At 38.1% G+C, this 25,647-nt stretch overlaps 1 protein-coding gene across 2 annotated transcripts; it reads left to right on the forward strand.

The window, feature by feature from the left end:
• The first annotated feature begins 4,493 nt into the window (after positions 1-4,493).
• LOC122648169 (vesicle-associated protein 1-2-like) lies at positions 4,494-15,049 on the forward strand. Of its 2 annotated transcripts, none has more exons than XM_043841419.1 (8): positions 4,494-4,877; positions 5,036-5,106; positions 5,324-5,405; positions 5,500-5,615; positions 5,740-5,904; positions 6,054-6,128; positions 7,814-7,891; positions 14,692-15,049. In XM_043841419.1, the coding sequence occupies exons 1-8, from the start codon at positions 4,826-4,828 to the stop codon at positions 14,800-14,802; spliced, it is 750 nt and encodes a 249-aa protein (XP_043697354.1). In that variant the 5' UTR covers positions 4,494-4,825; the 3' UTR covers positions 14,803-15,049. The 2 variants fall into 2 exon arrangements, with proteins under 2 accessions (XP_043697354.1, XP_043697360.1); XM_043841425.1 differs by having other exon boundaries at positions 5,740-5,880.
• Positions 15,050-25,647: the final 10,598 nt, after the last annotated feature.

A 25,647-nucleotide genomic window follows, 5' to 3' on the forward strand; every position in this document is an offset into this window, starting at 1 on the left:
AAACGGATACAGACACGGATACCGAAACGAATTTTGACTATTCATTTACACCCCAAATGATTATTATACCAAAAAAAGGCACCCCTCCCACCCTTCCCCCTTGATAGTTGGTAAAAAGATCCATTAGATATTGATTTGAATCATTAAGATAAGGATTGAGTCAATTTGGCTTCACAATGTAAGTTGTTCTTGTTCTACTTCAAATTGCGAAATGCGCATCGGAAATATCACTTTGTGATATGTTTTAACCAATAATAAACTTGATATGTATATGACTTAACATGGTTTCTTACAACAACCCATTAAAAACCATCCAGATTTTCAAATTTGGGGTTGGTTACTCTTACAGAATTTGGTCCTGATTCATGGTTAGGTTGCACCATTAACCTTAATCGCATGGCCAACAATCCTGGAAAGTGTTGCAAATTTGAAGTAGCATATACCTTTGAAACAAATTCGTTCGTTCATTTGTTTGACCTTGATAGGCTAGTGTGCAAGATCGTCATTTTCATCATGTTTAATTGCAAGTTTAGGCTATGTTTGGAAGCCAAAAAAAAAAAGAAAAAAGAAAAACATAAAATTATGATGATGTGATAATCGATTGGGAAAAAGAACTGTTAGGGAGTTTGCATCCTATGCCCAAATACATTGATGTGGGGGAGAGGGGGGCAAAAGGATCGGCCCACCCCCATGAAATACGTAAATGGCACCCCAGTTGATGCCCCTATGCACGCAGGAGCCGTGCTCCAAGACAAAGAACACTTCGCCTAATCGATTTATGTATTTTCTTTCTCTCCTTAATTTCACAATTTTTTCTTGGCTTTCAAATATAGGCTTAGTGAGACGGAAGAACACATCCTAAAAGACAAGACTTCTTTTTACCCTTTTTCACATTGAGTTTGATGAAAAAAAGAACTATCAACAGAGTTCGTCATTGGACAGGAAGAACAAAGTCTACCTACGTTACGTTTCTTGGTCTTTCTTTGATTAGTAGATCTTTAACTTGTTGGGATCCCGGAGGCTATCTCTTTTTTTTGATAGCTAAAATAAAATCCCCCTCTATTAATCCTTATGGTTCCGTTTGGTTGCAAGGAGAATTAAAGGAAAGGGAAGGAAAATTTTCATACTTAAAAAATGAATTTTTATAATCATTATCCCATGTGCCACCATGTGACAATATCAATAACTCCAAATTATTTCATATTTGGTTATTAAATTCCCTTTTACTTTGCATCCAATTCCCTTTGATTTAAAATGTAAAATAAATATTATATGTAAAATGTATCTTTACTATATATAGTAAAAAAATTAAACAATTTATACAATCACATGGGATAATGATTACAAAAAATTTTTTTTTTTTGTTTGAAAATTTTCTTTCCATTTCTTTTAATTCCCCTTTAACCAAACAGAACCTATGTAAATACCTTTTTCAACAATCAATAAAATATTTTACCAAAATTTTGAACATTACAAAAAAAGAACAATCTTAAAATAAAGAGGCCCAACTGATACATGAAGTTATCCAAAATCCCAGAGTTAGACGTGAACTATTCACAAAACCCCCTCCATGTGATACCCTTCTTTTGGCTGGACTTACACTTATATATCATTAATGACAAGATTGATGGCTGGTGTTATGCTTAAGCTGGTTTTTTGTTCTGACAAAAGAGTGGAAGAAAGGATGCCTTAAGACATAAGGTGAAGATATGAGGATCAATTGATCAAACACGTGACTTTTTAGGAGCCTGTACTCTACCATCAATGCACCAATCAATTACAACAAGAAAAGAAAAGAACAAAGAATGACTTAACCGGTATATAAAGAATGACTTAACGCATATATGAAGTCATCTAAAGTGCGATTATTCTCCACAACAAGAAAGAAGAAAGGGTTAAAAATTATCTTCCTTTGGAACTCAAAAGAGTTTTGTCAAAATATTTTTTTTTGAGTAAAACAAAGAATGTTGTCATTAAAAAGAAAAGAAAAGAGAAAGAATTATTTTAAGGATTAGTACTTCACGTCAACTTTTTAATTATAAAAAAGTACTTTAAAAATTTTAAAAAAAAAAATTGAAATGGAGAGCTTTAGCCAAAAAGATATGAAACCGAGACTCCCTCCCTTTGAGATCCCTATTCTTGCTGAATTCCCTCCTCTCGAAGGAATATGCAGTGTTCCCTTTTAGCTGATTTCATACCCCTCGAAGGAATGTGCAGTGTTCCTTACCTGTACTTGCATGGCTATTATATTCCTACCATGGATTTAGTAATCCGATATGGTATCGGTCTCAACCGATTCATACAATATCAATTTGAATTGGCTTGTATCAATTTTGATCGGACAAATTTGTCTCTATTTTTCAATAAAAATCTAATTTACAACTTTGATTCATATCGATCGACCGAGATGTCGATACAATTATACAAATCGGCTGATGTAATACCGATTACTAAATGGGACCACTCAGATAGGGGTTGGATTTCAATCTGACGGTTGAAGATTTGATAGCATCAAACCTTAAGTAAACGTTGCAGAGAGATTCTAATTGCACGTGTTTGTACTGGAACGCTTTGCGGGGATATCGCCGGTCCCACTATGGCCTGTGCGGGTGGGATCCGAACATTGCTTTCCAGAACAAGCGCCCATACAGCTACCACACTTATGGGTAACAGCTAAGGTCAGCTTTCATAAATATAGATACGGGATCCCTACCTTCCAAGGTCGGCAGGTCCCGTGCAACATATACTTAACATCTGATTTACCAAAAATAAAGAAGTTACTTACCATTTCTTCCCTTTCGGAAGACAACAGTAAGAAAGGGGGTGTCAATGTGGAACCGAAATAAAAAACAGAATCCAGATCCGGATTGAATAACTTGAATCGATTCCGACCAAATAAAATCTGGTTAACTCTTGGATTTGAAAGATGAATTTATAATTTGGTTCGATTCGGATTCGGATTCAGATCTAGCTACTAAATCAGCGGTTCTAACCAAATTACCCTCCTCGTTAAAACCCTAATAGCGTTTACCTTTTAGTTTCTTACTGTCTTAAGGTTTAAGCCTACGAACCTCTTGTCTGTTACGCTGAAGCTACAGTTTCAATTTCAATAGAAACCAAGAGCTGTAAACGAGGTGGCTAATGATTTTGCAAAATCGGGGTTGTTCGATTAAGACTGTGCTTTAGAGATGATATTCCATCATGAATATTTATTTATCCACTTAGGTATAAAGTGGTCTCTAGTCTACATGAACCATAGCAGCCATTGTGTGTTTTGTTCTTAGCCCTTGTATGATGTACTGTTGCTGTTTTGTAACATTATTCTTTGTTTTTGGTAAACTTCTTGTATAATAATTCATGAGACTCAAATGTATCTAAATAAGAACTAGATAAAGTAACCATATAAGATCGGAATAAAAGAAGGGAAAATTACATGATTAGCTATTTTTGGGTTTTCATTTACAAAACTATCCATCCTATGTTTGAGTTAACAAAATAGACAAAAACAAGTTAAAGTTTACAAAAACTGGACAAAATAGTGTCTCTCCTTTCCACACTTATTTTTTTAGATATTTTTACCCTTATCATTGCCTTCTCGCACAGATATCCTCCGTTCCCTGTAACCCTACCCTTGTTCCAGCCACCGCCATTCTCTGCTACCCCAAGTAACAGAGAGAAAAAAAAGAGATTTTTTCAGAGAAGACCTGCAGATGAAGGAAGGAGAGTCACTGTTTTATCTAGTTTTGTAAAATTAAACTTATTTTTGTCTATTTTTATTAACTCAAACATAGGGTGGATAGTTTTGTAAATGAAAACCCAAAAGTAGCTAATCATGTAATTTTCCCATAAAAAAACGGCATTGTAACTAGATTCCAACCAAATCGGTCAGATTCGATTAGAGTTTTCAATTCTAGAACTGATCACGGACTTGATTCGAATCTGTATCCCGTTCCCATTACTTGGAATGAACCGAATACCCGGTTCCGGACACACTTACCAGAGAGCATCATTGATGTCTCCATGGATACGTCCCATACATAGATTCCCTTTCCCTTAAAACAATTAATGTTGTAATTATATGTTCCTGCTCCGCATTCCATGGTATTAAAACTCCACTATGTTCAGGTCAGGATTAGGCGCACCTCAACATCACAGCGAAAACACCGAAACCCCGAGACCGGTGTTATGGCTACCTTATCTAATTTTAAATAATGTTAAATGATTAAAATGCCCTTCCATGGGAAGCATGTCAGCGCTCAGCAGTCAGATCCCACTAACGTCACAAGGCCCACCCACGACTGTAAATAGTGCCTAACCAGACATCCGACTTCCAAGCCCAAAAGTCAGCACAATCAGAAAATCTCCGACCGTCAGATCTCTAAATTCCTTGTACATGGGAATGAATCGAACGGTCAATGTCTTTTGTTTGAAAGCCGTTGGTTCCATTAATAATGAAAAATGGAGTTGCTAAAAAAAAGGGTTAGAGAAGAGAAGATGGAGATTGGGAGAATTGGAGAGGAAGGTGACTGTACCTGTGACCCACAACGTTGCTTTGCAGCAATGTTCTTTCTTCGTCTGCTTTAAGCCTTTAACATCTCCCGTATTCCCGAGAAAAAACCAGAGCAGAAACAAATTTGAAAGTCTCTAAAATTTCAGATCCTTCCCCAGTTTCTCGAATCTTTGTTTTCACAGAGAAAACTGCTTTACAGCGCCGGAAAATCGGTTTTGCGGTTCGGGATCTCTTCTGATTCTCTTCTTCTTGGGGTAAAACTTCTCTTTCTGAGCGTCGGCAAACCGGTGTTGTTTGCTATCAAGGTCGCTCGATATGACTTCAGGAGGGCTTGTCAGCATTGAACCTCAAGAGCTTAAGTTCCCCTGTAAGTTTTATCTCTCCTTTTTTTCATTATCTGTTTGCTTCGCTCCCCCCGCCCCCCTCTCTTTCTCCGGGGTTTGAGAGATTCGCATTTCTAGATCTATTTTTCATCGCTAGGGTTTGAGGTTTTTGATTATTTTTTTTGTTTTCCATATTGAAAAGTCGAACTGAAGAAGCAGATCTCATGTTCACTTCAATTATCGAATAAGACGGATAACTATGTTGCTTTCAAGGTAATCCGTTTTAACCATTTTTATCATCTCCCCTATTGATTTTTGTTTATTCCTGTTGTGTTTTTTCTCTTTCTCTCTCTCTATTTATTTCATTATTTGCGAGCAAGCCTTTTGTAAAAAAAAAAAATGTAATTTTGATAAGGGGGATTGGAAATTATGAATATCTCTTGTGTTATTGTATTGTTTGGATGCTCAAATTTAAAATTGGCACTCACAGGTGAAGACGACGAATCCAAAGAAATATTGTGTTCGGCCAAACACCGGAATTGTCTTGCCTCGATCCACTTCCGATGTGATAGGTCTTTATCTGATTACTCTCTCTTTTCTCTCTTGTAATTTTGTGAATGACGATCAAGTCTGTTTTTTAAGAATGGTTGACGTTTTGATGATCAGTTACGATGCAAGCACAGCGGGAAGCTCCCCCGGACATGCAATGTAAGGACAAGTTTCTTCTTCAGTGCGTAGTCGCAGGTCCTGGAGCTACTGTAAAGGACATTACACCGGAAATGGTAAGAAAACGTTGCATATGATTTTCTTCCTTATGGGTTGGTGGGAATTATATTGTATGGTTTATAACTTAATCTTGTGTCTTTTTAAAAATTTCTTTTTTTCTGCAATTGGTTTTCCCTTTAGTTCAACAAAGAGTCAGGTAATCAGGTCGAGGAGTCCAAATTGAAAGTTGTTTATGTTTCTCCACCTCAACCACCATCGCCTGTTCCAGAAGGATCTGAAGAAGGTTCTTCACCTAGAGCTTCTGTCTCAGATAATGGAAATGTGAATGCTCCTGAATTTGCTGCTGTAAGTATCTTACCAGTGTTGATATTTAATACACTGTAAATTAGATTAAGATAACGGCAGGATTTGATGGGAAATGTACCATACCTCAAAAGAGTTAACTTCAATTAACTGAAAGAGATTGATGACCTGCCTCCATAATTGTGGTTCAGGTTTCAAGGGCACATGTTGAGCCTCAAGCTCATATTTCAAGAGGGTACGGCGAGTCTCAAGACAAGGCTTCGGAGGTGAGTTTTCACTGTGTGCTTTTCATTCTCTTTCTTCTGGGTATTGAACTTATTTTGGGAAGATCAGTTATTCAACATGCTGGGTCTTCAAATTTGTTAGGTATGGATCACTTTTTATTATAGGAAAGACTTGATGCGTATGAGCACTCCATATTTGTATGTAGATAAGATATTCTTTTGCGTGTTTTGACTTTTGGCTCAATATGGTCTTGGAAAGGTTATCATAATGAATTTCGAAGTTTCGTGTATTTGGGTTCTGTTAATGAATTATTTTGAAAAAGTGTATTTGAAATTTTATAAGCGTTAAGTGGAGTTGTATTTTTGTCCATCTCTATATGCAATTTTCATTTACATTCTGTCTTCTCTTTTCCATTTTATGTTTACAGGACCATCTGAATTCAATTATTTATGGGAAAATATACCATCTTTTTTGTTCATCCTTTGTAGTTCAGACACTTTACCTAGTCCATTGATGGAAGTCTAGAAATATTTGTTGTGAATGATCCTATATTTGCTGGGATAAGCTAGTAATTCTTGAGTTGATTACATCTACATGTAGGGTTGGCTAAATGAAATTTAATTGCATCCAGTGATGCATGTTTAGGGTATCTTGTTTACTGCATTCCCAACATATGTTCTATGAATGATTCAGAATTGTGCATGGCATTTAAAATTTTGGGCTAACACGATTTAAAGAAATTTTTTGCCTACCTTACAAGGAAGTAACTATTATTAATTTTTGGTCCATACTGACATGTGTTAGACACCAACATGTGTCCACACCAACAAAAACTTCATATGTTTCTTTTGTTTGAAGAAAAGGAAGAAGAATGGACAAAAACTTCATGTGGATCTTTTGTGAGAGAGAGAGAGAGAGAGAGAGTATTATGTGTAGTATCAACAAGAATACCATGAAAGAAGAAAGAAGAAAATTATGTGTACTATCATGAAGAAGAAAGAAACACAATCATAGTATGTGAATTTATTATTTATTCTATGTCTCGTGGACTCTTCAAATAGGAGCTATATTTGTTAATTGAGCTGAACTGGATAATCAAGCTATTGTTGCATATTTCATAAGGGTCATATAATATCGTAACCTTTAGGACAGAGCAGGACACTGGGTTAATCTACCCATTGCCATCCCTTGGAAATTCCTATCTGGGTATATCTGTATTACTGTATATCATTTATCTTGATACCCCTGAATTATTTACAACCAGTGGCCTCAAAAATGATTATCTCCTTAGTTATCTCGGGCACTCTACATGCTGGCTTGGCATTGTGGTAAAAACTTTAACTTTTCTCTCTTGAAAGGCTCCAAGAGACCTCAGGTAGGTTCCAAAGCTTGGGTCTTTTTCAACGAAAGCCAATTCTGGCCATGGATGAATTATGTGTGCAAATTCTTTGGCAGAACCCAATTCATTCCTACTGCCTTAGAAGGTTCTGTATCTACTTGCGGCTGATCTGTCTTCTCTGGCTAAATGATTGATGTATTTCGGCATGCTTGTCTTTATATCCACAAACATTTTTTGTTGTTCCAAGTTCTGGTATTAATCCACTTGGCACTTGTTCACATAAATAGGTGCTCAGTATGTTGAATTATTCTTTTTATAACACTGAAATATGTTTGTTGTGGTTAATGCATTCCAACGCTTATTAGCATATTCATACTGTATTTACAGGCAAAGGCTCTGATTTCAAAATTGACTGAGGAGAAAAACTCAACAATTCAACATAATAACAAGCTTCGTCAGGAACTGGTGAGGGAATTTGTATGCCGACTTCATCTTTTAGGCTTCCCAAATTTTCAGTGATTTTTCTGACTTAAAGTTCTTTATTTAATGTTGTTTGAAATGTTTGGATGAAGATTGTTATATGCCTGTAGGTTTGTACATTTTTAATCTGTATAAATTTGCTATTGATGTTTTCTTGCTAATTCTATGCTCATCGCCTCTTTATGCCTTCTCATATATTGCTTCTAAATTGTTAAATTAGATTTTATCCTCTCTTCTGTGTGTGTGTGTGTGTGTGTTTTAAGGGAGAGGGTTCACCATGATGCCATCGTGGGGAGGAATCTGCACGCCACACCAATGGTGGTGCAGAGAATTGTATCATCTACATGGGGCCCACATGGGTCGGAACAGGAGAAAGTGTCAGTGTGGGCCCCATGAATCATTATGTGAGAGGGTGTATGATGAAATCTGCACTTTGCCATTATGAGCTTCTTTTTTCCTTTTTTATATATCACTTTCATGTCAAACAGAATTGCAGATTTAGGTTTAATATGATGCAACAGGTAATGAATTGTAATTTATTTAGGGAAAAGGTTCTTTGAGCCACCTGGGCTGGCCGTAGGGCTGTAAATGGATAACCGAAAATCCGAATTCGATCTGCATCCGTATCCGTTTAGGGGCATCCGTATTCGATTAGAGATATCCGAAAAAAAATCCGAATACTTCGATAAAAATCCGAATCCGAATACCTAATTAGAAAAAATTAAGTAAATAATGATCTTGAGGGTTTTTGAAGGTTCAACAGGTTCTAGAATATGAGGAGAAGAGAATCATGATCTAAAACTATGGATTGAGAGTGAATTGTATCCACTAGGGGGAGGAAGGTTCGGATTACACAAGGCAGAGGTGTAAACGGATGGTTGAAAATCCGAATTCGATCCGCATCCGAATCCGTTTAGAGGTATCTGTATTCAACCAGGAAATATCCGAATCCGATTACATCCGAGCCGAATCCAATCTGTTTACAGGCCTAGGGCTGGGTATGGTAGCACCTCTGTGTCTATCTCTTTCCTCCTCACATGAAGTCATCTCGCTGCCCTCCAATGTGCGATACTGTTTTATCACAATTCACTGGTGTGTTCCTCTATGCTGCTTGCTCAGAGAACCCAGTCCCATTTATTTAATAGTTGGTAGCTGTGATCAGATTTTTGATATATTATGTTTTTTGCCTATGCTCTTTTCACCCTCCCTACTGATTATTAATTACATACATGGTTGTGACATTGTATAGAGATCCTAATACAGTCAAGTTATTGACATCTAGATCTGAATTTGGGAAAGGTCCCACTTGGATAGAGCTACTATAAGAACCGGGGGCGGGGGAGACACTTAGGCTTTGTTGATTTAGCAAAGTGCCAATGCTTTTGGGACTTGGAGGAAAGCCTTCTGCTACTTTTTTCTCATTATGGTTATAGCTTGTGTAGCAGTAGTTTTTTTTAATAGTTATTTTATCTTTTGTTGTTGAGGCGTCTTACAGAAAGCACTTTTCTCATGGTAAACAACCATGATATCAACCAAAACAACCTGAGGAAGTCCTTGGCCAAAGTGAGAAAGCATTTTCCACATGTGATGAAACATAGTTTCAGGGGTGTGGTGGGGAGGGAGCTGCCTTCTTCCTTTGTACCTGTGATTTGTAGGAGAATTACCCCCTTTGAGAATTGAGATTTCTCATACATCTACTGTCGTGGTGCTGGACATGGCTATAATTTTTTCTCAATAATTGACAATTTTGTTCCCCAGACTAACTACTATAATTTTAACATTATTGCAGTTCTGTTTTTACTTCTGCCCTTGATTTCTTTTAAAATGTTTTCCTTTTATTTCTCAATTTTGTTTTCTTTCTTTTAATTATACTTTATAATGCAGCTAAATATTTGTGTGCATGTGCCCAAGGTTTTAGGTCTCGGTTTCACCCCTGGTTTAGCTAGGCCTCAAAACCAAGTTCTGCCGAGATCTCGGCGAGTTGGTGTATTTTTCCCCGTCTTTACTTGGTTGTGGGTTTCGGTGGCAATATGGCCAAGATTGGTCCTGAAACTTGACAGCCACTCTATTTTAGGCCTTCTAAACACATTGGAAACATTAGTTTTTACAAATTCAAACCTAAAATGGTACTTTGACTTCGGACCCTAGGTTGGTAGTCTACGGTGTATGTGGGTCTACCCTAGGCTATTCCACACAATATTTAAAACACATATAATTGAAGTAGAGGTATAAAACAACTTAATTAAGCATTAGGAATTAAAAAAATCAAACCATCAACCATTTAAGCATTAGGCATCATATTCATAATCATACATGGTGACGCTTTGAGGTTTGTTAATAATTGTTAGAAACTTGGAAAGAGATAGATTAAACAAATACAAGTGTAAGTGTGTAACAAGTCTTACCATTTGAGAGTAGCTAGTACCGAATCGAGTGTCAGGCCGGAACATCAAAACGACTATGTTGTTGTCGAATCAAGCTCTGCTTTGATTGAATCACAAACGTTGGCCATGACATATTATGTTTTCTTGGAGGTGCCCTGAGTGGTTATGTTGGGAATGATCGTAGAGAATATGAGGGTGTCCATGGTGGTTACGATCTTGGGGAGAGGAACGAGGAGGGGATATCAATCCTAGAATTTGCAGTAGCTTATGATCTTTTCATTGTGAACACTTTCTTTGAAAAAAGAGAGGAGCATTTAGTTACCTATAAAAGTGGGGATCATACCAGCCAAATAGACTTCTTCCTAACAAGAAGGGCAGATAGAATGGTGTGTAAGGATTGTAAGGTTATCCCTGGGGAGAGCCAAACTACCCAACATAGACTGGTGGTCCTGGATATGTGCCTCAGTGCACGGAAACGTAGGAGGGAACCTATGTACCCTAAGATAAGGTGATAGAGATTAAAAGGGGAGTCCCTAAGGACATTTACTGATGATGTGGTCAAACAAGGACAGTGGGACTTTGAGGGAGACACCAATGCAATGTGGATTGAGATGATGACTTGTATTGAGAGGGTCGCCAAAGAGGTGCTAGGGGAAGCGAAGGGTAGTTGTTAGGCCCCTAGGGAGACCTGGTGGTGGAACGATGAGGTTCATGCAACCATTAAGACCAAGAAAGATTGTTTTAAGACATGGCAAAGAACTAAAGAAATAGAAGATAAAAAGAGGTATAATGATGCCAGAAACAAAGCTAGGAACATTGTGGGGATAGCTAGGGCGAAGAAATATGAGGATCTCTATATCAATCTAAACAAAAAAAGAAGGGGAAGAAGCTATTTATAAGATAGCTAAGATGAGAGAAAGGAAGAGTAGAGATTTCGACCAGGTGAGGTGTATCAAGGGTGATGAAGGAAGAGTGTTGGTAAGGGATGAAGACATTGTGAAGAGATGGGATTATATTTGTGACCTACAAGACACTATATGTCAAGATATGTACGAAAAGTTAGTGTGGTGGAAGTTAAAGAAGCCTTAAGAAAGATGAAAACAGGCAAGACACCAAACCCAGATGAGATTCCGATTGAAGTGTGGAAAACCCCAAGAGATTGTGGGGTATATTGGTTAACCAATTTGTTTAACAAGATTATGAACACAAGGAAGATGCCAGATGATTGGAGAAGTATTGTAGTCTCGATCTGCAAAAATGAAGGTGATATCCAAAGCTGCAAGAACTAGACTCATAAAGCTAATGAGTCACACTATGAAACTTTGTGAGAAGGTTATTGAAGCTTGTTTGAGAAGAGAAACTCATATCTCAGTGAACCAATTTGCTTTATGTCAGGTAGATCCATGCTAGAAGCTATTTACTTATTGAGGAGGCTTATGGAAAGATATAGAGATAGCAAGAAGGATTTCCATATGGTCTTTATTGACCTAGAAAAAGCCTATGACCAAGTCCTTAGAAATTTAATCCAGCATGTACTAGTTAAGAGAGGGGTGTCGAGTAAATATGTGGGTGCAATTAAAGATATGTATGAGGGCGTGGTGACTAGTGTGACATCTGTGGGAGGTCAGGGCAAGAAATTCCCAATTACGATTGGGCTACATCAGGGATCAGCCTTAAGCCCTTATCTATTTACGCTCATCATGGATGACCTAACCAAGAGCATTCAAGACGAGGTCCCGTGGTGTACTGGTGTATGCTCTTCGCCGATGATATCGTTTTGGTGGATGCGACAAAAGCAAGGATTAACGCTAAAATAGAGCTATGGAGATCAACCTTGGAAACTAGAGGCTTTAAGATTAGTAAAACGAAGACGAAGTATATGATGTGTAATTTTAGTCATACTATGATTGATACTGACATGGTGCGAATTGAGGAAAGAGAGATACCGCAAAGTGACTATTTTAGATATCAAGGGTCAACCATAAATAAAGAAGGTGACATAGAGGATGATGTTTCACAGAGGATTAAAGTGGGATGGATGAAGTGGAGAGGAGTGTCCGGAGTGCCGTGAAGGTGACATAGAGGATGATGAATTTTAAAGGACTGTTGTACGACCGGCCATGATGTATGGGGCAGAGTTGAGGATATTAAGATGGATGTGCAAAAAAACTAGGAAGGATAAGGTAAGGAATGATCATATTAGAGCTGACTTGGGAGTTGCCCCGATCAATGACAAGCTTCGAGAGAGTCGTTTGAGGTGGTATGGTCAATGGAGGCCTAAGGACGCCCCAGTAAGGAGGAGTGATTTGATCCCAATTGAAGGAGGTAAAAGAGTTAGGGGCAGACCTAAAATGACCATAGGAGAAGTTGTGAGGAAGGACATGCATAGTCTAGGTCTTGTACCAAGTATGACCTCTGATAGAGCCTATTGGAGGGCAAGGATCCATGTACCAGACCCCGTTTAGCTGAGATTCTCCTGACTTGTTGAGTTGTGCCTCTTTCCTCTTACTTTCCTCTTTCTTTCTTCCTTTTATTTTCCATCTTTCATTTGACATTTTCCATTTTTCATTTCTCATACATTTCCCATCTCTTCTTTCCCCTTTTGTGTTTTGGCCTCAGTTCCCTTACTTTATTTTGTTTGGATCCATGTAGCCGACCCCATTAAGTTGGGATAAGGCTGAGTTTGTTGTTGTTGTTGAGATGCAATGCAACTCCCTCTTTTGATGTTGAAGCTTCAATCTTGAATCTCCAAGCTTTAATTTTCAGTTGAGGTGAGATTTGCCTAAAAAAAAAGGCACCAAAACCATCACCTCCAAGTGTTTTTCCTTCTCAGCAGACCGGGAGAGGCAACATTTTGAGTTAAGGTCAAAATCTCGCCGAGAGGGTGCCTTTTTTATAGTTTGGTTTGGTCAAGATCAAGATATACCACGAGATCTCGGTGAGATACCAATATCTCGACCAAGATCTTGCACAAATCCTGTATCGCCTACCTTCTCGTCTCGAGACTTCACGAGACCGACATATTTTCGAGATTTCATACTATGCATGTGGCACATTTAGTTTCCTTACTATTGACTTGCTTTTCAAGGTGTGTTATATAATATTGTAAAACAGGCAAAAATCCATCTCCAAATCCACAAATTGTGGTGTCTCATCGTGTCTTGAATACAGCCCAATTTAGAACTTTGAGTGAGTTGTTATAATATGTGAACGTATTTATTTTCCTTGTTTGCATCTCATTGAAAATGGTTTCAAAAAATGAAAATTATGCTGTAGTTGCCTATGCATTCATTATTCAACAAGGAAGGTGCCAAATGATATCCTGTTTCTTTGCCTTGCGTGCTGCATGTTTGCTTGACTTTTGAACTCATACTTAGGCCCCTCTGACAAATAAGCTCAGTAAGCACTGCCTTAAGTTGTCGTAGGTGATGGATGCATAAATAGTTGGCATATTGTAGAGGTCACCAAGGGGGTTGTATTCTTCATTTTGGATGTTAAAGTGATGAGTTTCTGTGTCTGTGCTCGGAGAGATCACTCTTCCTCTTGAAATTGCGTTATTTGAATTGAGAAATAGACAACTTTGGTAATTGAACTTGTACATGAGTATGTGATGTCAGCTGGAGTGCGAAAGAAAGGAACATTGGCCAATTAATAACAGTTCCAAGCTCCTATTCATTATTTTTGGAGGTTGAAGAATGTTTCCATCTTTATTTGATTTATTGTTGTTTTGAGTGAGATTTTTCAATTCAAGAGTGAAAGAAAGGAATTCATAATTGCTCAGAGGGCATATCTGGTACATTGACCTTTTGATAAGAGTTACGGGTCCATGTTCACCATTTTGGAATGTCCCCTAGTTAACTTGTGTGGTGGAAAGTAATGAATTGAAGATAGAGCATATATATCATTGTCGATGTGAGTAGTGTTATGACAAAGAAAATGTGGTGTCCCTTGAGAGTTGAGAATTTGTTGGTTAATTGCTGGCTGGTTGGATTGGGTTTTTCCTTTGGAAATTAATCTGATCTCTGATTGATACATTGCAAGGACGTAAAAATATGATACTGATGAATTTAATGATTGATAGGGGTTGTGTTATGAATCAAAATAAAAGAGTGCAGGGAACTGAGAGTATTATATGATTATCTTGTGTGTGTGTGTGGGGGGGGGGGGGGGGTTAATAGTTGCCATGACTTGAGTTATTTGCTAATGTAGAGTATGTTAGTTGTTGGTTATTATATGCTGGTCTTGTAGTGAGCAAACTGCGCAAATTGTATGAAAAGAATGTAATGGAAGAATGTGGCATTTAATAAAAAAAAATATTGATTGGTTCTTTGTTATGTCTTTTTGTTCAATGCACAGAGAGGTCAAGGATGGTTCTTAACATTCAATGATTCTATTGTGCAGGAACTCTTGAGGCGGCAGGGCAGCAAGAGCGGTGGTGGTGTCCCATTCCTGTATGTTGTGATTGTTGGCTTGCTGGGAATTCTTTTGGGTTATCTTTTGAGGAAGACATGACCAACTATTGAGTGTTAAATCTTTTGTCATCATTTTCCCCCAATTTGTTATTTCCTTCTCCCTCGAAACCATAAAAGAAGAACCCAGAAGAAAAGTGAAAATGACAGGTGAAGGCGTTTTTAGTTGTATTAACAGTCTTTGTGGCCTTAGAAAAACATGATGAAGCAGAGTTTATGGGGTTTATAATTGTTAATTGTTAAGCAGGAACTGCGACAAGGAATTGTGTGGCTAACTACTGCTTTGTTAACTTCCTATCTTTTGTAACTCTAGAAAAATTCATGTTTCTTGTTCTTAGTTTTTTTTTTTTTCTTCAAAAATTTCCTTGGTTAGCACTTGCATTTGAAGTAGTCAGTCACATCTTGAGAATGGAAGCAGAGCGGTTGAAGAGCTGCAAATGAGGATGTGGGGGGAGTATAGTTTTGGGAATTGGGAAATGCCTGGAAAATGTGTGAAGGCATTTATTTATATTTTTTGATGAAGAACATTGAAAACTATTATAGAAAATCTGAAAGGGGGAGCATTTCCCCGGGAAAGCAAAGTTTACAAGAAAAGGAGGCAGGTGCACCCTACAAACTTGGGATAACCCCAAAACTGAGGCCCAAGTAAGCTGGAACTTCACAACAGAAAGAATGGAAGCAAGAACAAAATATCCTTGACAATGGTCCTACCAGGCCAATCTAAAGAGGAAGCTTCAATATTTAGTGCACAAACTACAGCTTGTAGTCAGAAAAAATACCAAGAGCAGAGAGACAAGCTTATAACCGAAATAATTCTATAACGAATAGCTTCAGCTTCTATGGTAGTAGCAGAAAAATTAACACCAATCTTGCATTTGGCAGCCACAAACAATCCTGAGCAGGTCTTGATGTCTGTGGGATGATTCCTCTGCGAAAGTCGTATGGTTCTGAACTCTATTCATAGTTTGAACATGCTTTTAAAGGCTGAGTTATTCCTATCTTTATAAAAGAAGTTTGAGAAAAGTTTGTTCAAATGGCCAACAGGAAAGGAATTTCTGAGGGAATGTTTTATTTTTGCCGAAAGGCTACGTTTGGATGCTAAGAAAATAAACAAAATAAAAGACTGAGACAAAAAATAAGGGTGTCAATTTGTTTGGTTTCAGTTATTCGATTTGGTTTAAGAAACAAGTGTAGAAACCAAAACTGAACCGTATCGATAATAGGAATACATTTTCAAAACCAAAATCGAATTGATTTGGTTTCGGTTTTTATTCGATTTTGTATTCAGCTTCTTAGTGGGTTTTGATTAGGGATGTGAATGGATAGCCGAAAATCCGTGTCCGATCCGTGTTCAAATCCGTTTAGGGGTGTCCGAATCCGGAGTTTAAGTTTGTGAAAAATATCTGAATCCGTCCGAAAGATAATCGGATTTGGATAGTTCCATTTCGGATTGGATAATATCCGGATAATTTACTATCTGACTGTAAAATGCGGTTAATGTAATATTTTTGTAAAAATATATGATATATTACTATATTACCCTTATTCTACACATTTTTATAAGGATATTTTGGTAATCGGAGTCGGAAATCCATGATCGATATTGATCAGATTCATTTACTAATCGGATAGTTTATCAGATCAGATAATATCCGGATATCAGATAAACTCCCGAATTTGGATATGGTATTAGTTTTTAAAACTCCGTCGGATATCGAATCGGATACGGATATGTCATTTGATAAATGGATTCGGATAGTAGTAAATCAGAGTCCAATCCGATCTGTTTACATCCCTAGTTTTAATTTGGTTTCATATTTGGTTTAGGTCCAATTTTAAATGTTTGGGCAAACTTTTTTACATCTTCACCAATAAAAAACTCTTATTTGTTAGGATCATAGTCCACCAAACTTTTCACAAACACTAAAATGGAAAAGAATTAATCATCTACATTTAATTATAAAAAAAATATATATATAATTTTATACGGTTTGAAAATTGGTAATTCGGTTCAGTTTAACAGTTTTAGGCATGAAATCAAAATCGAACCCAGCCAAACCTAGAAAAGATTCCAGCTTTGGAAACAAAAAACGAAGCGATTTACTACGGTTCGTTTTAAACGGCCGGTTTTGATTTCGGTTCTAAATTGACACCCTTAGACAAAAATAATGACAATACAATTATTGATTTATGTGTATATCTTTCTCAAAATCAATTTTTTTTTTTTGAATTGTTTCTTTTCTTTTCTTGACATCCAAACATAGCCTAAAGGAAGAGCGATATAGAAATTCTGATACATATTTTTGGGGAATGGCCTCTTGTCAAACTTCGAAGGCTATTCAATTAAATACTCTTCTGTGCATTGACATGAATCTCAGTATATGTCCATACATGTTTACCATGCCAAATTTTTTTTTTTTTTGGATAGAAGAAGAAATATATCAAAGTCAAGATAAGATACTGTTTAGAAAGTCAGAACTTGAAGCAAACACCCTGATATAGCTCCAAGAAGGAAGATGAAGAAGAAGAAACCCTGAACTTAGGATTTGAATAGGGAGCCGTAGGTTAGGATTTATATTTTTCCCATCCTTAGTTATTTTTCTGTTTTTTAGATTGAACCGGTTTAGAATTGGTTGCATCCAATTGGTTCAATGGGTTTAATGGGTCTAATTTAAGTGAAGAGCTCCTATTGGTTAATAAGTTCTTATATCCTATTGGCTAATATGGAATCTTCTTTTAAATTAGTTGTTTTAAGTTAAAGTCTTTTAATTTAAGTTAATAAGGGTAGTTAGGACGTTTTATTGTTTTAAAGTAAGTAAATTAGAGTAGAACTCTTCCTTCCACGATTTTAGAAGGAAGAGACCTTAATTTGTACTAGGATTTGGCTTAGGCCTTTATTATAAATATATTGGATCGTGGGAGGCTCCCCGACATATTGATATTTGAAAAAAAAAGACTGCTATTGTTGCTGGCCGATTGCTGCTGCTGCTCCTTGCTCTTCAAAAGTGTTTGCATCCTTGTGGGTACATCAAGGTGGAAGGATGGGTGGAATCTTGTGACTCCTTACGCCGTGACGACTGGGAGGGTCTCTCATTCGAAGGTGGTCTCATCCTTCTTCAATCAAGTTGTAAGTTTGAACCTTAATCTCTGTTTTTCATTCATCCTCCCTCCCCATCATTCCCCTTTTGTTTTATTTGAAGCCTATCGGTTTTCCTTAAACCCTAGATCATCTAGGTTATCTTGAACACTCACCCCTCATCTGAATTCAATCAGATTCAGGCCACAGCCCCCTTACACTCTTGCCTACACTCGATTCCAGCTGCTGCCCCTTCCCATCACTCTAAACCCCAATTCCTCATTAATCACCATAAACCCAAGAAACCCTAATTTCTGTTTAGGCATATTCAACCATCAGAAATTCCCCATATTGCAGCCGAATCTTCCCCCTAATCCCTCTAACACTCGACCTCAACCCCAGCCCCTGAATCCTACTTTAAACCCTAGTTTCGACTATTTTCCTTAATTTTAAAACTCAAAACCGTAACCCTAATTTTTGCTGGAATTTAAAACCAATCCAAATTCAGATATTTTTATATCATAATGACCCCCTAAACCTGCAGATTAAAACCATATAAACCCCATTCCCAAATTCCCATCCTAAAGCCTAATTTTGCCTAAAACAACCCCTAATCAGCCTAAACAGCAGGTTTAACCAGAGCTTGATTCTACTTGGCTCCTAATGGGAATATCTCCTATTCTAAGACTACATTATTTTGGTATCAGAGCCATGGATGAACATGGCAACCCGGTGCTGCCACAACCCTCCGACCCTATGGCAGCAATTTTAGAGATGTTTCAAAAATTTACTGCTGACTAGAAGACCTTGTTTGAAGACTTTAGAGCTGAACATAGAGCTATGGCTGAAAGGCTGCAAGTAATTGAGCATAGACAGCCTACACTTAATGGGGACAGTAATGTACCCATAGAAGAAGATAGGTACCAACTCCATTCAGTGGTACAGAGGCTGCATGACAGAGATGGGAGCCCCAGAGATGACTACAGGGGTTATAGAGATGGACACATAGGTCACAGGGACAGATTCAGAGCTGACCGAGATGGCAGGGATGATAGAGATCATTACAGAGATCGTCGGGACAGACCTAGATATGCCCGTGAACCTTCTTGGGAACACAGAGACCACCACCGAGGCTACAGAGATAGAGATAGAGAAGACTGGGATAGAGACAGAGTTCGGCAGCCTACTTTTGAAGAGTATATGAGGTTCTACTTCACTGGAGACCAGGGTACTAATCGACAACATACAGGCAACCAAAAGGTGAAGCTTGAGCTGAAAGAATTCGATGGTAACTCTGACCCCCAGGTGTTTTATGATTGGCTTGCTACAATAGAAGACTATTTCGACTGGTATGATTTATCTGAAGAAGGGAAAATAAAGTTAGTCCGTGCTAAGCTTGTCAGACCTGCACGTGAGTGGTGGAGAACTGTTGGAAGAGAGATGGACTTCAATGGTATTGCACCCAGCATTTGGGAAGACATGAAATATGACCTGAGCAGGCAATACTTGCCAAGGCACTTCAGGTCTCAAATGCAGGATAAATTCAACTCCCTCCGCCAAGGAACCATGACTGTAACTGAGTACATGAGGCAATTCAATGCCCTTTCTTCCCACACTGGCATTAGGGAGGAAGGCATCCAAATGCTTTCCAGGTTCAGATTGGGTCTATCAAGTGAGATCAACAGGACAAATGGAGTGGTTGACGTGGTAGATGTTCGCGATTATTTTGAGAAGGCCTTGAAGGCAGAGGAGTTATTAGTTTCATGTAAACAGTCGAGTTCTACTTCCAAGCCGGCCTACATCAACAATAACACCTCCAAACAAGGTTCCTCTACAAGCAACACCTCTTGCCCTGCTGTTCCCCCATGTGTGGGTGACAAGGGCAAGGCTCCTATGGGCCGAAATAACCCTTTCACTTGTTACTACTGTCAAGACAAATGACACATTGCTAGGGACTGCCCACATAAGAAGAAGCCCATCAACGTGGCTGAAAAGGAAGAAGGAAAAGGAGAAGACGACGACCAAGGCGCAAATTGCATTCACCCACTCCCTCCTGATGATGAGTATGATGTGGCTAATTATCTTGATGATGATGAGTTACGAGGTGTTCATGTGGTATATCAAAAGGCTGCTGTCCATCCAGAACTGCAACCTTCTTCATCCTCCAAAGAGCTGCTGTCCGCATACAAGATTGTACCATCTGCTGAAGATAAAATCAAGCAACTCGATCTTGATTTGGAAGACCATTCTGTGATCTCCAGTCATTCATCAGGGATGAATGCTTTCAAGACGGGGAGAGTTGATGCAGCTCCAAGAAGGAAGAAGAAGAAGAAGAAACCCTGAACTTAGGGTTTGAATAGGGAGCCGTAGGTTAGGATTTATATTTTTTCCATACTTACTTATTTTTTTATTTTTTAGATTGAACCGGTTTAGAATTGGTTGCATCCAATTGGTTCAATGGGTCTAATGGGTCTAATTTAAGTGAAGAGCTCCTATTGGTTAATAGGTTCTTATATCCTATTGGCTAATATGGAATCTTCTTTTAAATTAGTTGTTTTAAGTTAAAGTCTTTTAATTTTAGTTAATAAGGGTAGTTAGGACGTTTTATTGTTTTAAAGTAAGTAAATTAGAGTAGAACTCTTCCTTCCACGATTTTAGAAGGAAGAGACCTTAATTTGTACTAGGATTTGACTTAGGCCTTTATTATAAATATATTGGATCGTGGGAGGCTCCCCGACATATTGATATTTGAAAAAAAAAGACTGTTATTGCTGCTGGCCGATTGCTGCTGCTGTTCCTTGCTCTTCAAGAGTGTTTGCATCCTTGTGGGTACATCAAGGTGGAAAGGTGGGTGGAATCCTGCGACTCCTTGTGCCGTGACGGCTGGGAGGGTCTCTCATTCGAAGGTGGTTTCATCCTTCTTCAATCAAGCTGTAAGTTTGAACCTTAATCTCTGTTTTTCATTGATCCTCCCTCCCCATCATTCCCCTTTTGTTTTATTTGAAGCCTAAACCCTAGATCATCTAAGTTATCTTGAACACTCATCCCTCATCTGAATTCGATCAGATTCAGGCCACAACCCCCTCACACCCCTGCCTACACTCGATCCCAATTGCTGCCCCTTCCCATCACTCTAAACCCTAATTCCCCATTAATCACTATAAACCCAAGAAACCCTAATTTCTGTTTAGGCATATTCAGCTATAAAAAATTCCCCATATTACAGCAGAACCTTCCCCCTAATCCCTCTAACACTCGACCTCAACCCCAGCCCCTGAATCCTACTTTAAACCCTAGTTTCGGCTATTTTCCTTAATTTTAAAACCCTAACCCTAATTTCTGCAGGAATTTAAAACCAATCCAAATTCAAATATTTTTATATCATAATGACCCCCTAAACCTGCAGATTAAAACCATATAAACCCCATTCCCAAATTCCCATCCTAAACCCTAATTTTGCCCTAAAATAGTCCCTAATCAACCCAAACAGCAAGCTTAACCAGAGCTTGATTCTACTTGGCTCCTAGTGGGAATATCTTCTATTCTAGGACTACATTACACCCCCTTGTTAATTTAATTTCGAAGATGGTTCTCCAGATTGCTCAAAATTCCATACGGCAGTGGCCCCAAAAAATATCTTGATTTGCCTTCTGAATTTGGAACATCTATCTAAGTTGAACCTATTTTGAGACATCCAAGAGAAAACCTCTAAGCGAATGCAGGGCTGGAAGAGTAAATTGTTGTCTTATGCCTGAAAGGAGGTGATGATTAAATCTGTTGCCCTTTCGATGAATACATTTGTGGCATCTCACTTCAAGCTCCCGGAGGCTCATCATAAGGCTATTAGGCAGACTGCTACTCATTTTTTCTGGAGTGAAAATGAATTGAAAAACAAGATCAGCTGGATATCTTGGAAACGCTTGTGCAAGTCCAAGGAAAATGGGGGCATTGGCTTTCGACGTCCATTGATGCATAATAAAGCCCTTCTTGGCAAGTTGGCCTGGTGTCTCTGGAAAGACCCCTCCTCTTACTGGGCTACTTTTATGAAGCAGTTGTACTATCCTAACACTAGTGTTCTTGAAGCAAGAGTAGGTTCTAACCCCTCTTGGGCTTGGCGCAGTGTGATTGAGGGACGTAAGGTGCTTTTGGTTGGTCTTGTATGGGTTGTTGGTGATGGTAAGAGTATCAAGATTTGGGAGGATGCTTGGCTCCCCTCTTCTCCAACCCTTTGGCTACAACATTCCAATAATAGAGAGCAAAGGGGCGAATTTGTTTCCGATTTGATTGATCATGAGAATAGAACTTGGAAAGTGGATATGGTGAATTCCCTCTTCCATCCTGTCGACAGGGAGGCTATCTTCAAAATCCAACTTACTCTATTCCCTTTCCAGGACTACAGGGTATGGGGAGGAGCTAAGAATGGTATTTACACTACAAAGTCAGGGTATCATTTTATTTGCAATCAACAGGATATTGTACTCAATAACCTTCCCTCTTCTTCTAACGATGGGTTGAGAAACCATATTCCCAGTTGCGTATGGAAATTGATCTGGAACTGCCACTCCTTATCCAAGATTAGAAATTTTTTTATGGAGAGCTTGTGCAAATGGTATTGCTACTGGTGCAGCCTTGGTTAAGTGAAAATGCTAAATCAATCCTGAATGCCTTGGGTGTGGAGCCGAGGAAGAGAAGACCATATCATCCTCGATTGCCCATTTGCTCGGGCTACTTGGTTTGGGTCTCGTCTTTCATACATCCCCGCTTCTCCCTCTCCGAGCCTTACCCAAGTTATTAGCAGCTGGAGTTCTCTTCTCTTAGTAAAAACTCAGCCTGGAAAAGAAGTCATAGGTCTGTCATCCTTTATTTGCTGGAATCTCTGGAAGGCTCGTAATAACCTGGCCTTTAATGGTAAGCGATGCTCTCCAAAGGATGTTTTGTTCTCTACTAAGAAGAAATTTATGGAGTTTTCCAATCATCGAGCTGTTGAGGGTGATCTAAGCAAGCTGCAAATGGCCCAGGCCCCAATTTGTGGAGCTAATATGTTATGGGTGCCTCCTCCTGAGCATAGTAATAAATTAAATTCACACGCTTCTATGACAGAGGGGAAAAGTGGTACTGGCTTTGTTCTGTGGAACCACAGTGGAGAGCCTTTGAGTGCTTGTTCTGATCCTATTTTCTTTGGCTCGATCTTGCAAGGTGAAGCCTTAGCTATGAAGGCGGGCATTCTTCAAGGCTTAGCAGAAGGTTATGACAATCTTTTGGTAGAATCGAATAACCAAGTTTTGGTTTCCTTTCTCAGGGATGCTTCCTCCGCAACAGCTTTTCTTGAGATTTCGCCACTTGTTGAAGACATCAAGTTGTTAATAACTTACCTTTTGTCTTGTTCTTTTCACTATGTGCCCTAGGAGATTAACAACGTGGCTGACTCCTTGGCTAAGAGGGCGGTTTCCGTTGTGTGTCAGACTACCTGGCCCATATCCACTCCTTGGTTTTTTGACCTTTGCACTTCGGATGCCTTGTGTTTTTCACACGCTAATAATATATAGTTCTCCTCTTACCCCAAAAAAAAAAAAAAAAAAAAAACCATGTTCCCCAATATTACAAAATTGAATTGTTGAAGAAAGTAATTCCAGCTGTTCAAAAATATATAGAGAGTTTCAAAAATAATGAGAGGTGAGGATCTTTGATTATGATTTTCAATTCCTACGAAACATTCCAAACTGTTAGACCATCCATGAGAGAAAACGAAAGTTAAACCTTTTAGAAGTTCTCTGGCTTCTGTTTCAATACAACTGTATGTGCAAGTTCAACCAAAACAAAATTCCTGTTTGTCAAAACACCAAAAGTCCATCCTGACTTGTTCAACTTTCTGTTATGGTGACCTTTACATATTAAAATAGTAAACATTTTTTTTTTTTGGGGTAAACATTAGAGATAGAATAGTAGGTATATGGTAAGGATTAGATGCATTGATGAAATTATCCATTTCCTCATAGTGAAAAGGAGATAAATGCATATCAACAATCCATTTGTTTGTATTGTCCATGATTGTCTTTGGATTGGATGTTGTTCCCATCATGGTAACTTGGGCTCTATATGGTAACACTTCTGTTTTTTTTAGTGTTTTTGGATCCGGCATACTGTTATGTGTATCTGTGTTTTTTGGACGTTCTGTGTTTTTTGGGCGTTTCTGGGTTCTGAAATTCAGTATGGTAACCCTAAAAAAAAAAAGTTTCTAAAATTTAGAAGGAACAAAAATCTGAATGGGTTGCACTTAATAGAATCGTTTCTGTTGTTTACCAAAAATTACATAATTGGCACTTACACCATGGCTTTTATATTTATGGTTTTTTAAGTAAAAAAAAAGAGCAAACATCACAATTAAAAACTACTTAAATTGTTTAGGTAGTACAACCATGAGTTTAAACAAGTTATTATAACTAAATTCTAGAGTTGAAAAAAACATCATAAGTTCCACCATTGTTTCCCATCACTATGAGCAAATAAAAGAAAAAAAAAATTATCCGTAAGTAACATCTTCCAACAAAGCTTTTGCTCGGCCACAAATTTTTATCTGGAAAAGAGCATCAAAGCTTTTGCTAGAACCATCTGAGGTTGGTTATATGGATTCTGATCCAGCTCTACAAATCATCCAAGCCATATTCTCTAATAGTGGAAGTCCTAATCATATTACCTCAAGATAAAAAGGGGGATGTGTATGACAACCAAAAGTCGAAAAATTTTCTTTGTAGAAGCAGCTCAAGCAAGTCGTATTCATTTCCTATAGACATGCCAAGCAACTTGGTGCAAAGTCGTATTCATACTGCACATTCTTGAAGAATGCTGATCTTTAAGTACTTGCTCAAATTATAAAGACAAAACAAAAAAGCAAAAAAAAAACCCTTTCTTGAACAATATGAAGTAATTTTATATTAATTTTGAATGATGACAAGAAGTACATGGTATACAATGAGTCTAATATAAATCATATACTAAAATCTCTCCAAAATGGGGTTCAACCAGTACACCACTGTTACAACTACTTGTGTTTTCAGGTATTTTCTTCCACCCTCATAGATGGTAGGAAACTGATATGGTAAGCATTACATCCTCCCGTCAAAAATAAAATAATAAGCTCATATGCTTCTATTTTGCGGCTGTAAGATATCCTGTTTTTCTGCTAAATAACCAAGAAATTTATGCTGAAACAACATAACTGTGCAGTATGTCATTGAATATCCATGGACTCAGAGGTGATTGCCATTATTTCTACTGTTCTTCATGGACTTTGCTTTCTCCCTCCGAGGAGTCCATGCTAGATGACCTACAAGTGAAATAGAAAATTGCAATCATCATAGAATCAATAAGCACCACAAATGAATGCATAACCACCAGCTGAGGTCCTTCCCATATCCTGGAGGATCCATCTCCATAGCTCAGAGTCTTCACTCTATGCTCAAACAAACCCTCCACAAATGTCTTCCCCATTGTTGATCCAAGAAATATCACAAGACCAACTTGAGTCTGGCCTTGCATTAGGATGCTAGATCTAAGCAAAGCCTCTGGGCCAGATATATCTTCCAAAACAGAGATGACAATAGAAAGGTTAACAGATGATAAAGGTGAGTACTCAATTTTATATTCTAGGAGTTTCATTAGCTTGAGTTGAGAAATTGAATTCCACGCTATAAACTTTCCTGGAATCCTGATATACATCTCTAATGCATAAAATGTTATGATTAGGCTGCACAAGCAAATATGGCATAATCAAGTAATCTGCATTTTCTAGTGTCCTAGTGTGGACTACTCTTG

This window comes from Telopea speciosissima, chromosome 1, assembly GCF_018873765.1.
Source record: "Telopea speciosissima isolate NSW1024214 ecotype Mountain lineage chromosome 1, Tspe_v1, whole genome shotgun sequence".
Taxonomy (NCBI): domain Eukaryota; kingdom Viridiplantae; phylum Streptophyta; class Magnoliopsida; order Proteales; family Proteaceae; genus Telopea; species Telopea speciosissima.

Coding starts and splice junctions, on each gene's coding strand:
- LOC122648169 (XM_043841419.1), top strand. CDS start 4,826: ATGACTTCAGGAGGGCTTGTCAGCATTGAACCTCAAGAGCTTAAGTTC. Junction 5,616..5,739: donor AGGACATTACACCGGAAATG/GTAAGAAAACGT, acceptor TTTTCCCTTTAG/TTCAACAAAGAGTCAGGTAA. Junction 7,892..14,691: donor ACAAGCTTCGTCAGGAACTG/GTGAGGGAATTT, acceptor TCTATTGTGCAG/GAACTCTTGAGGCGGCAGGG.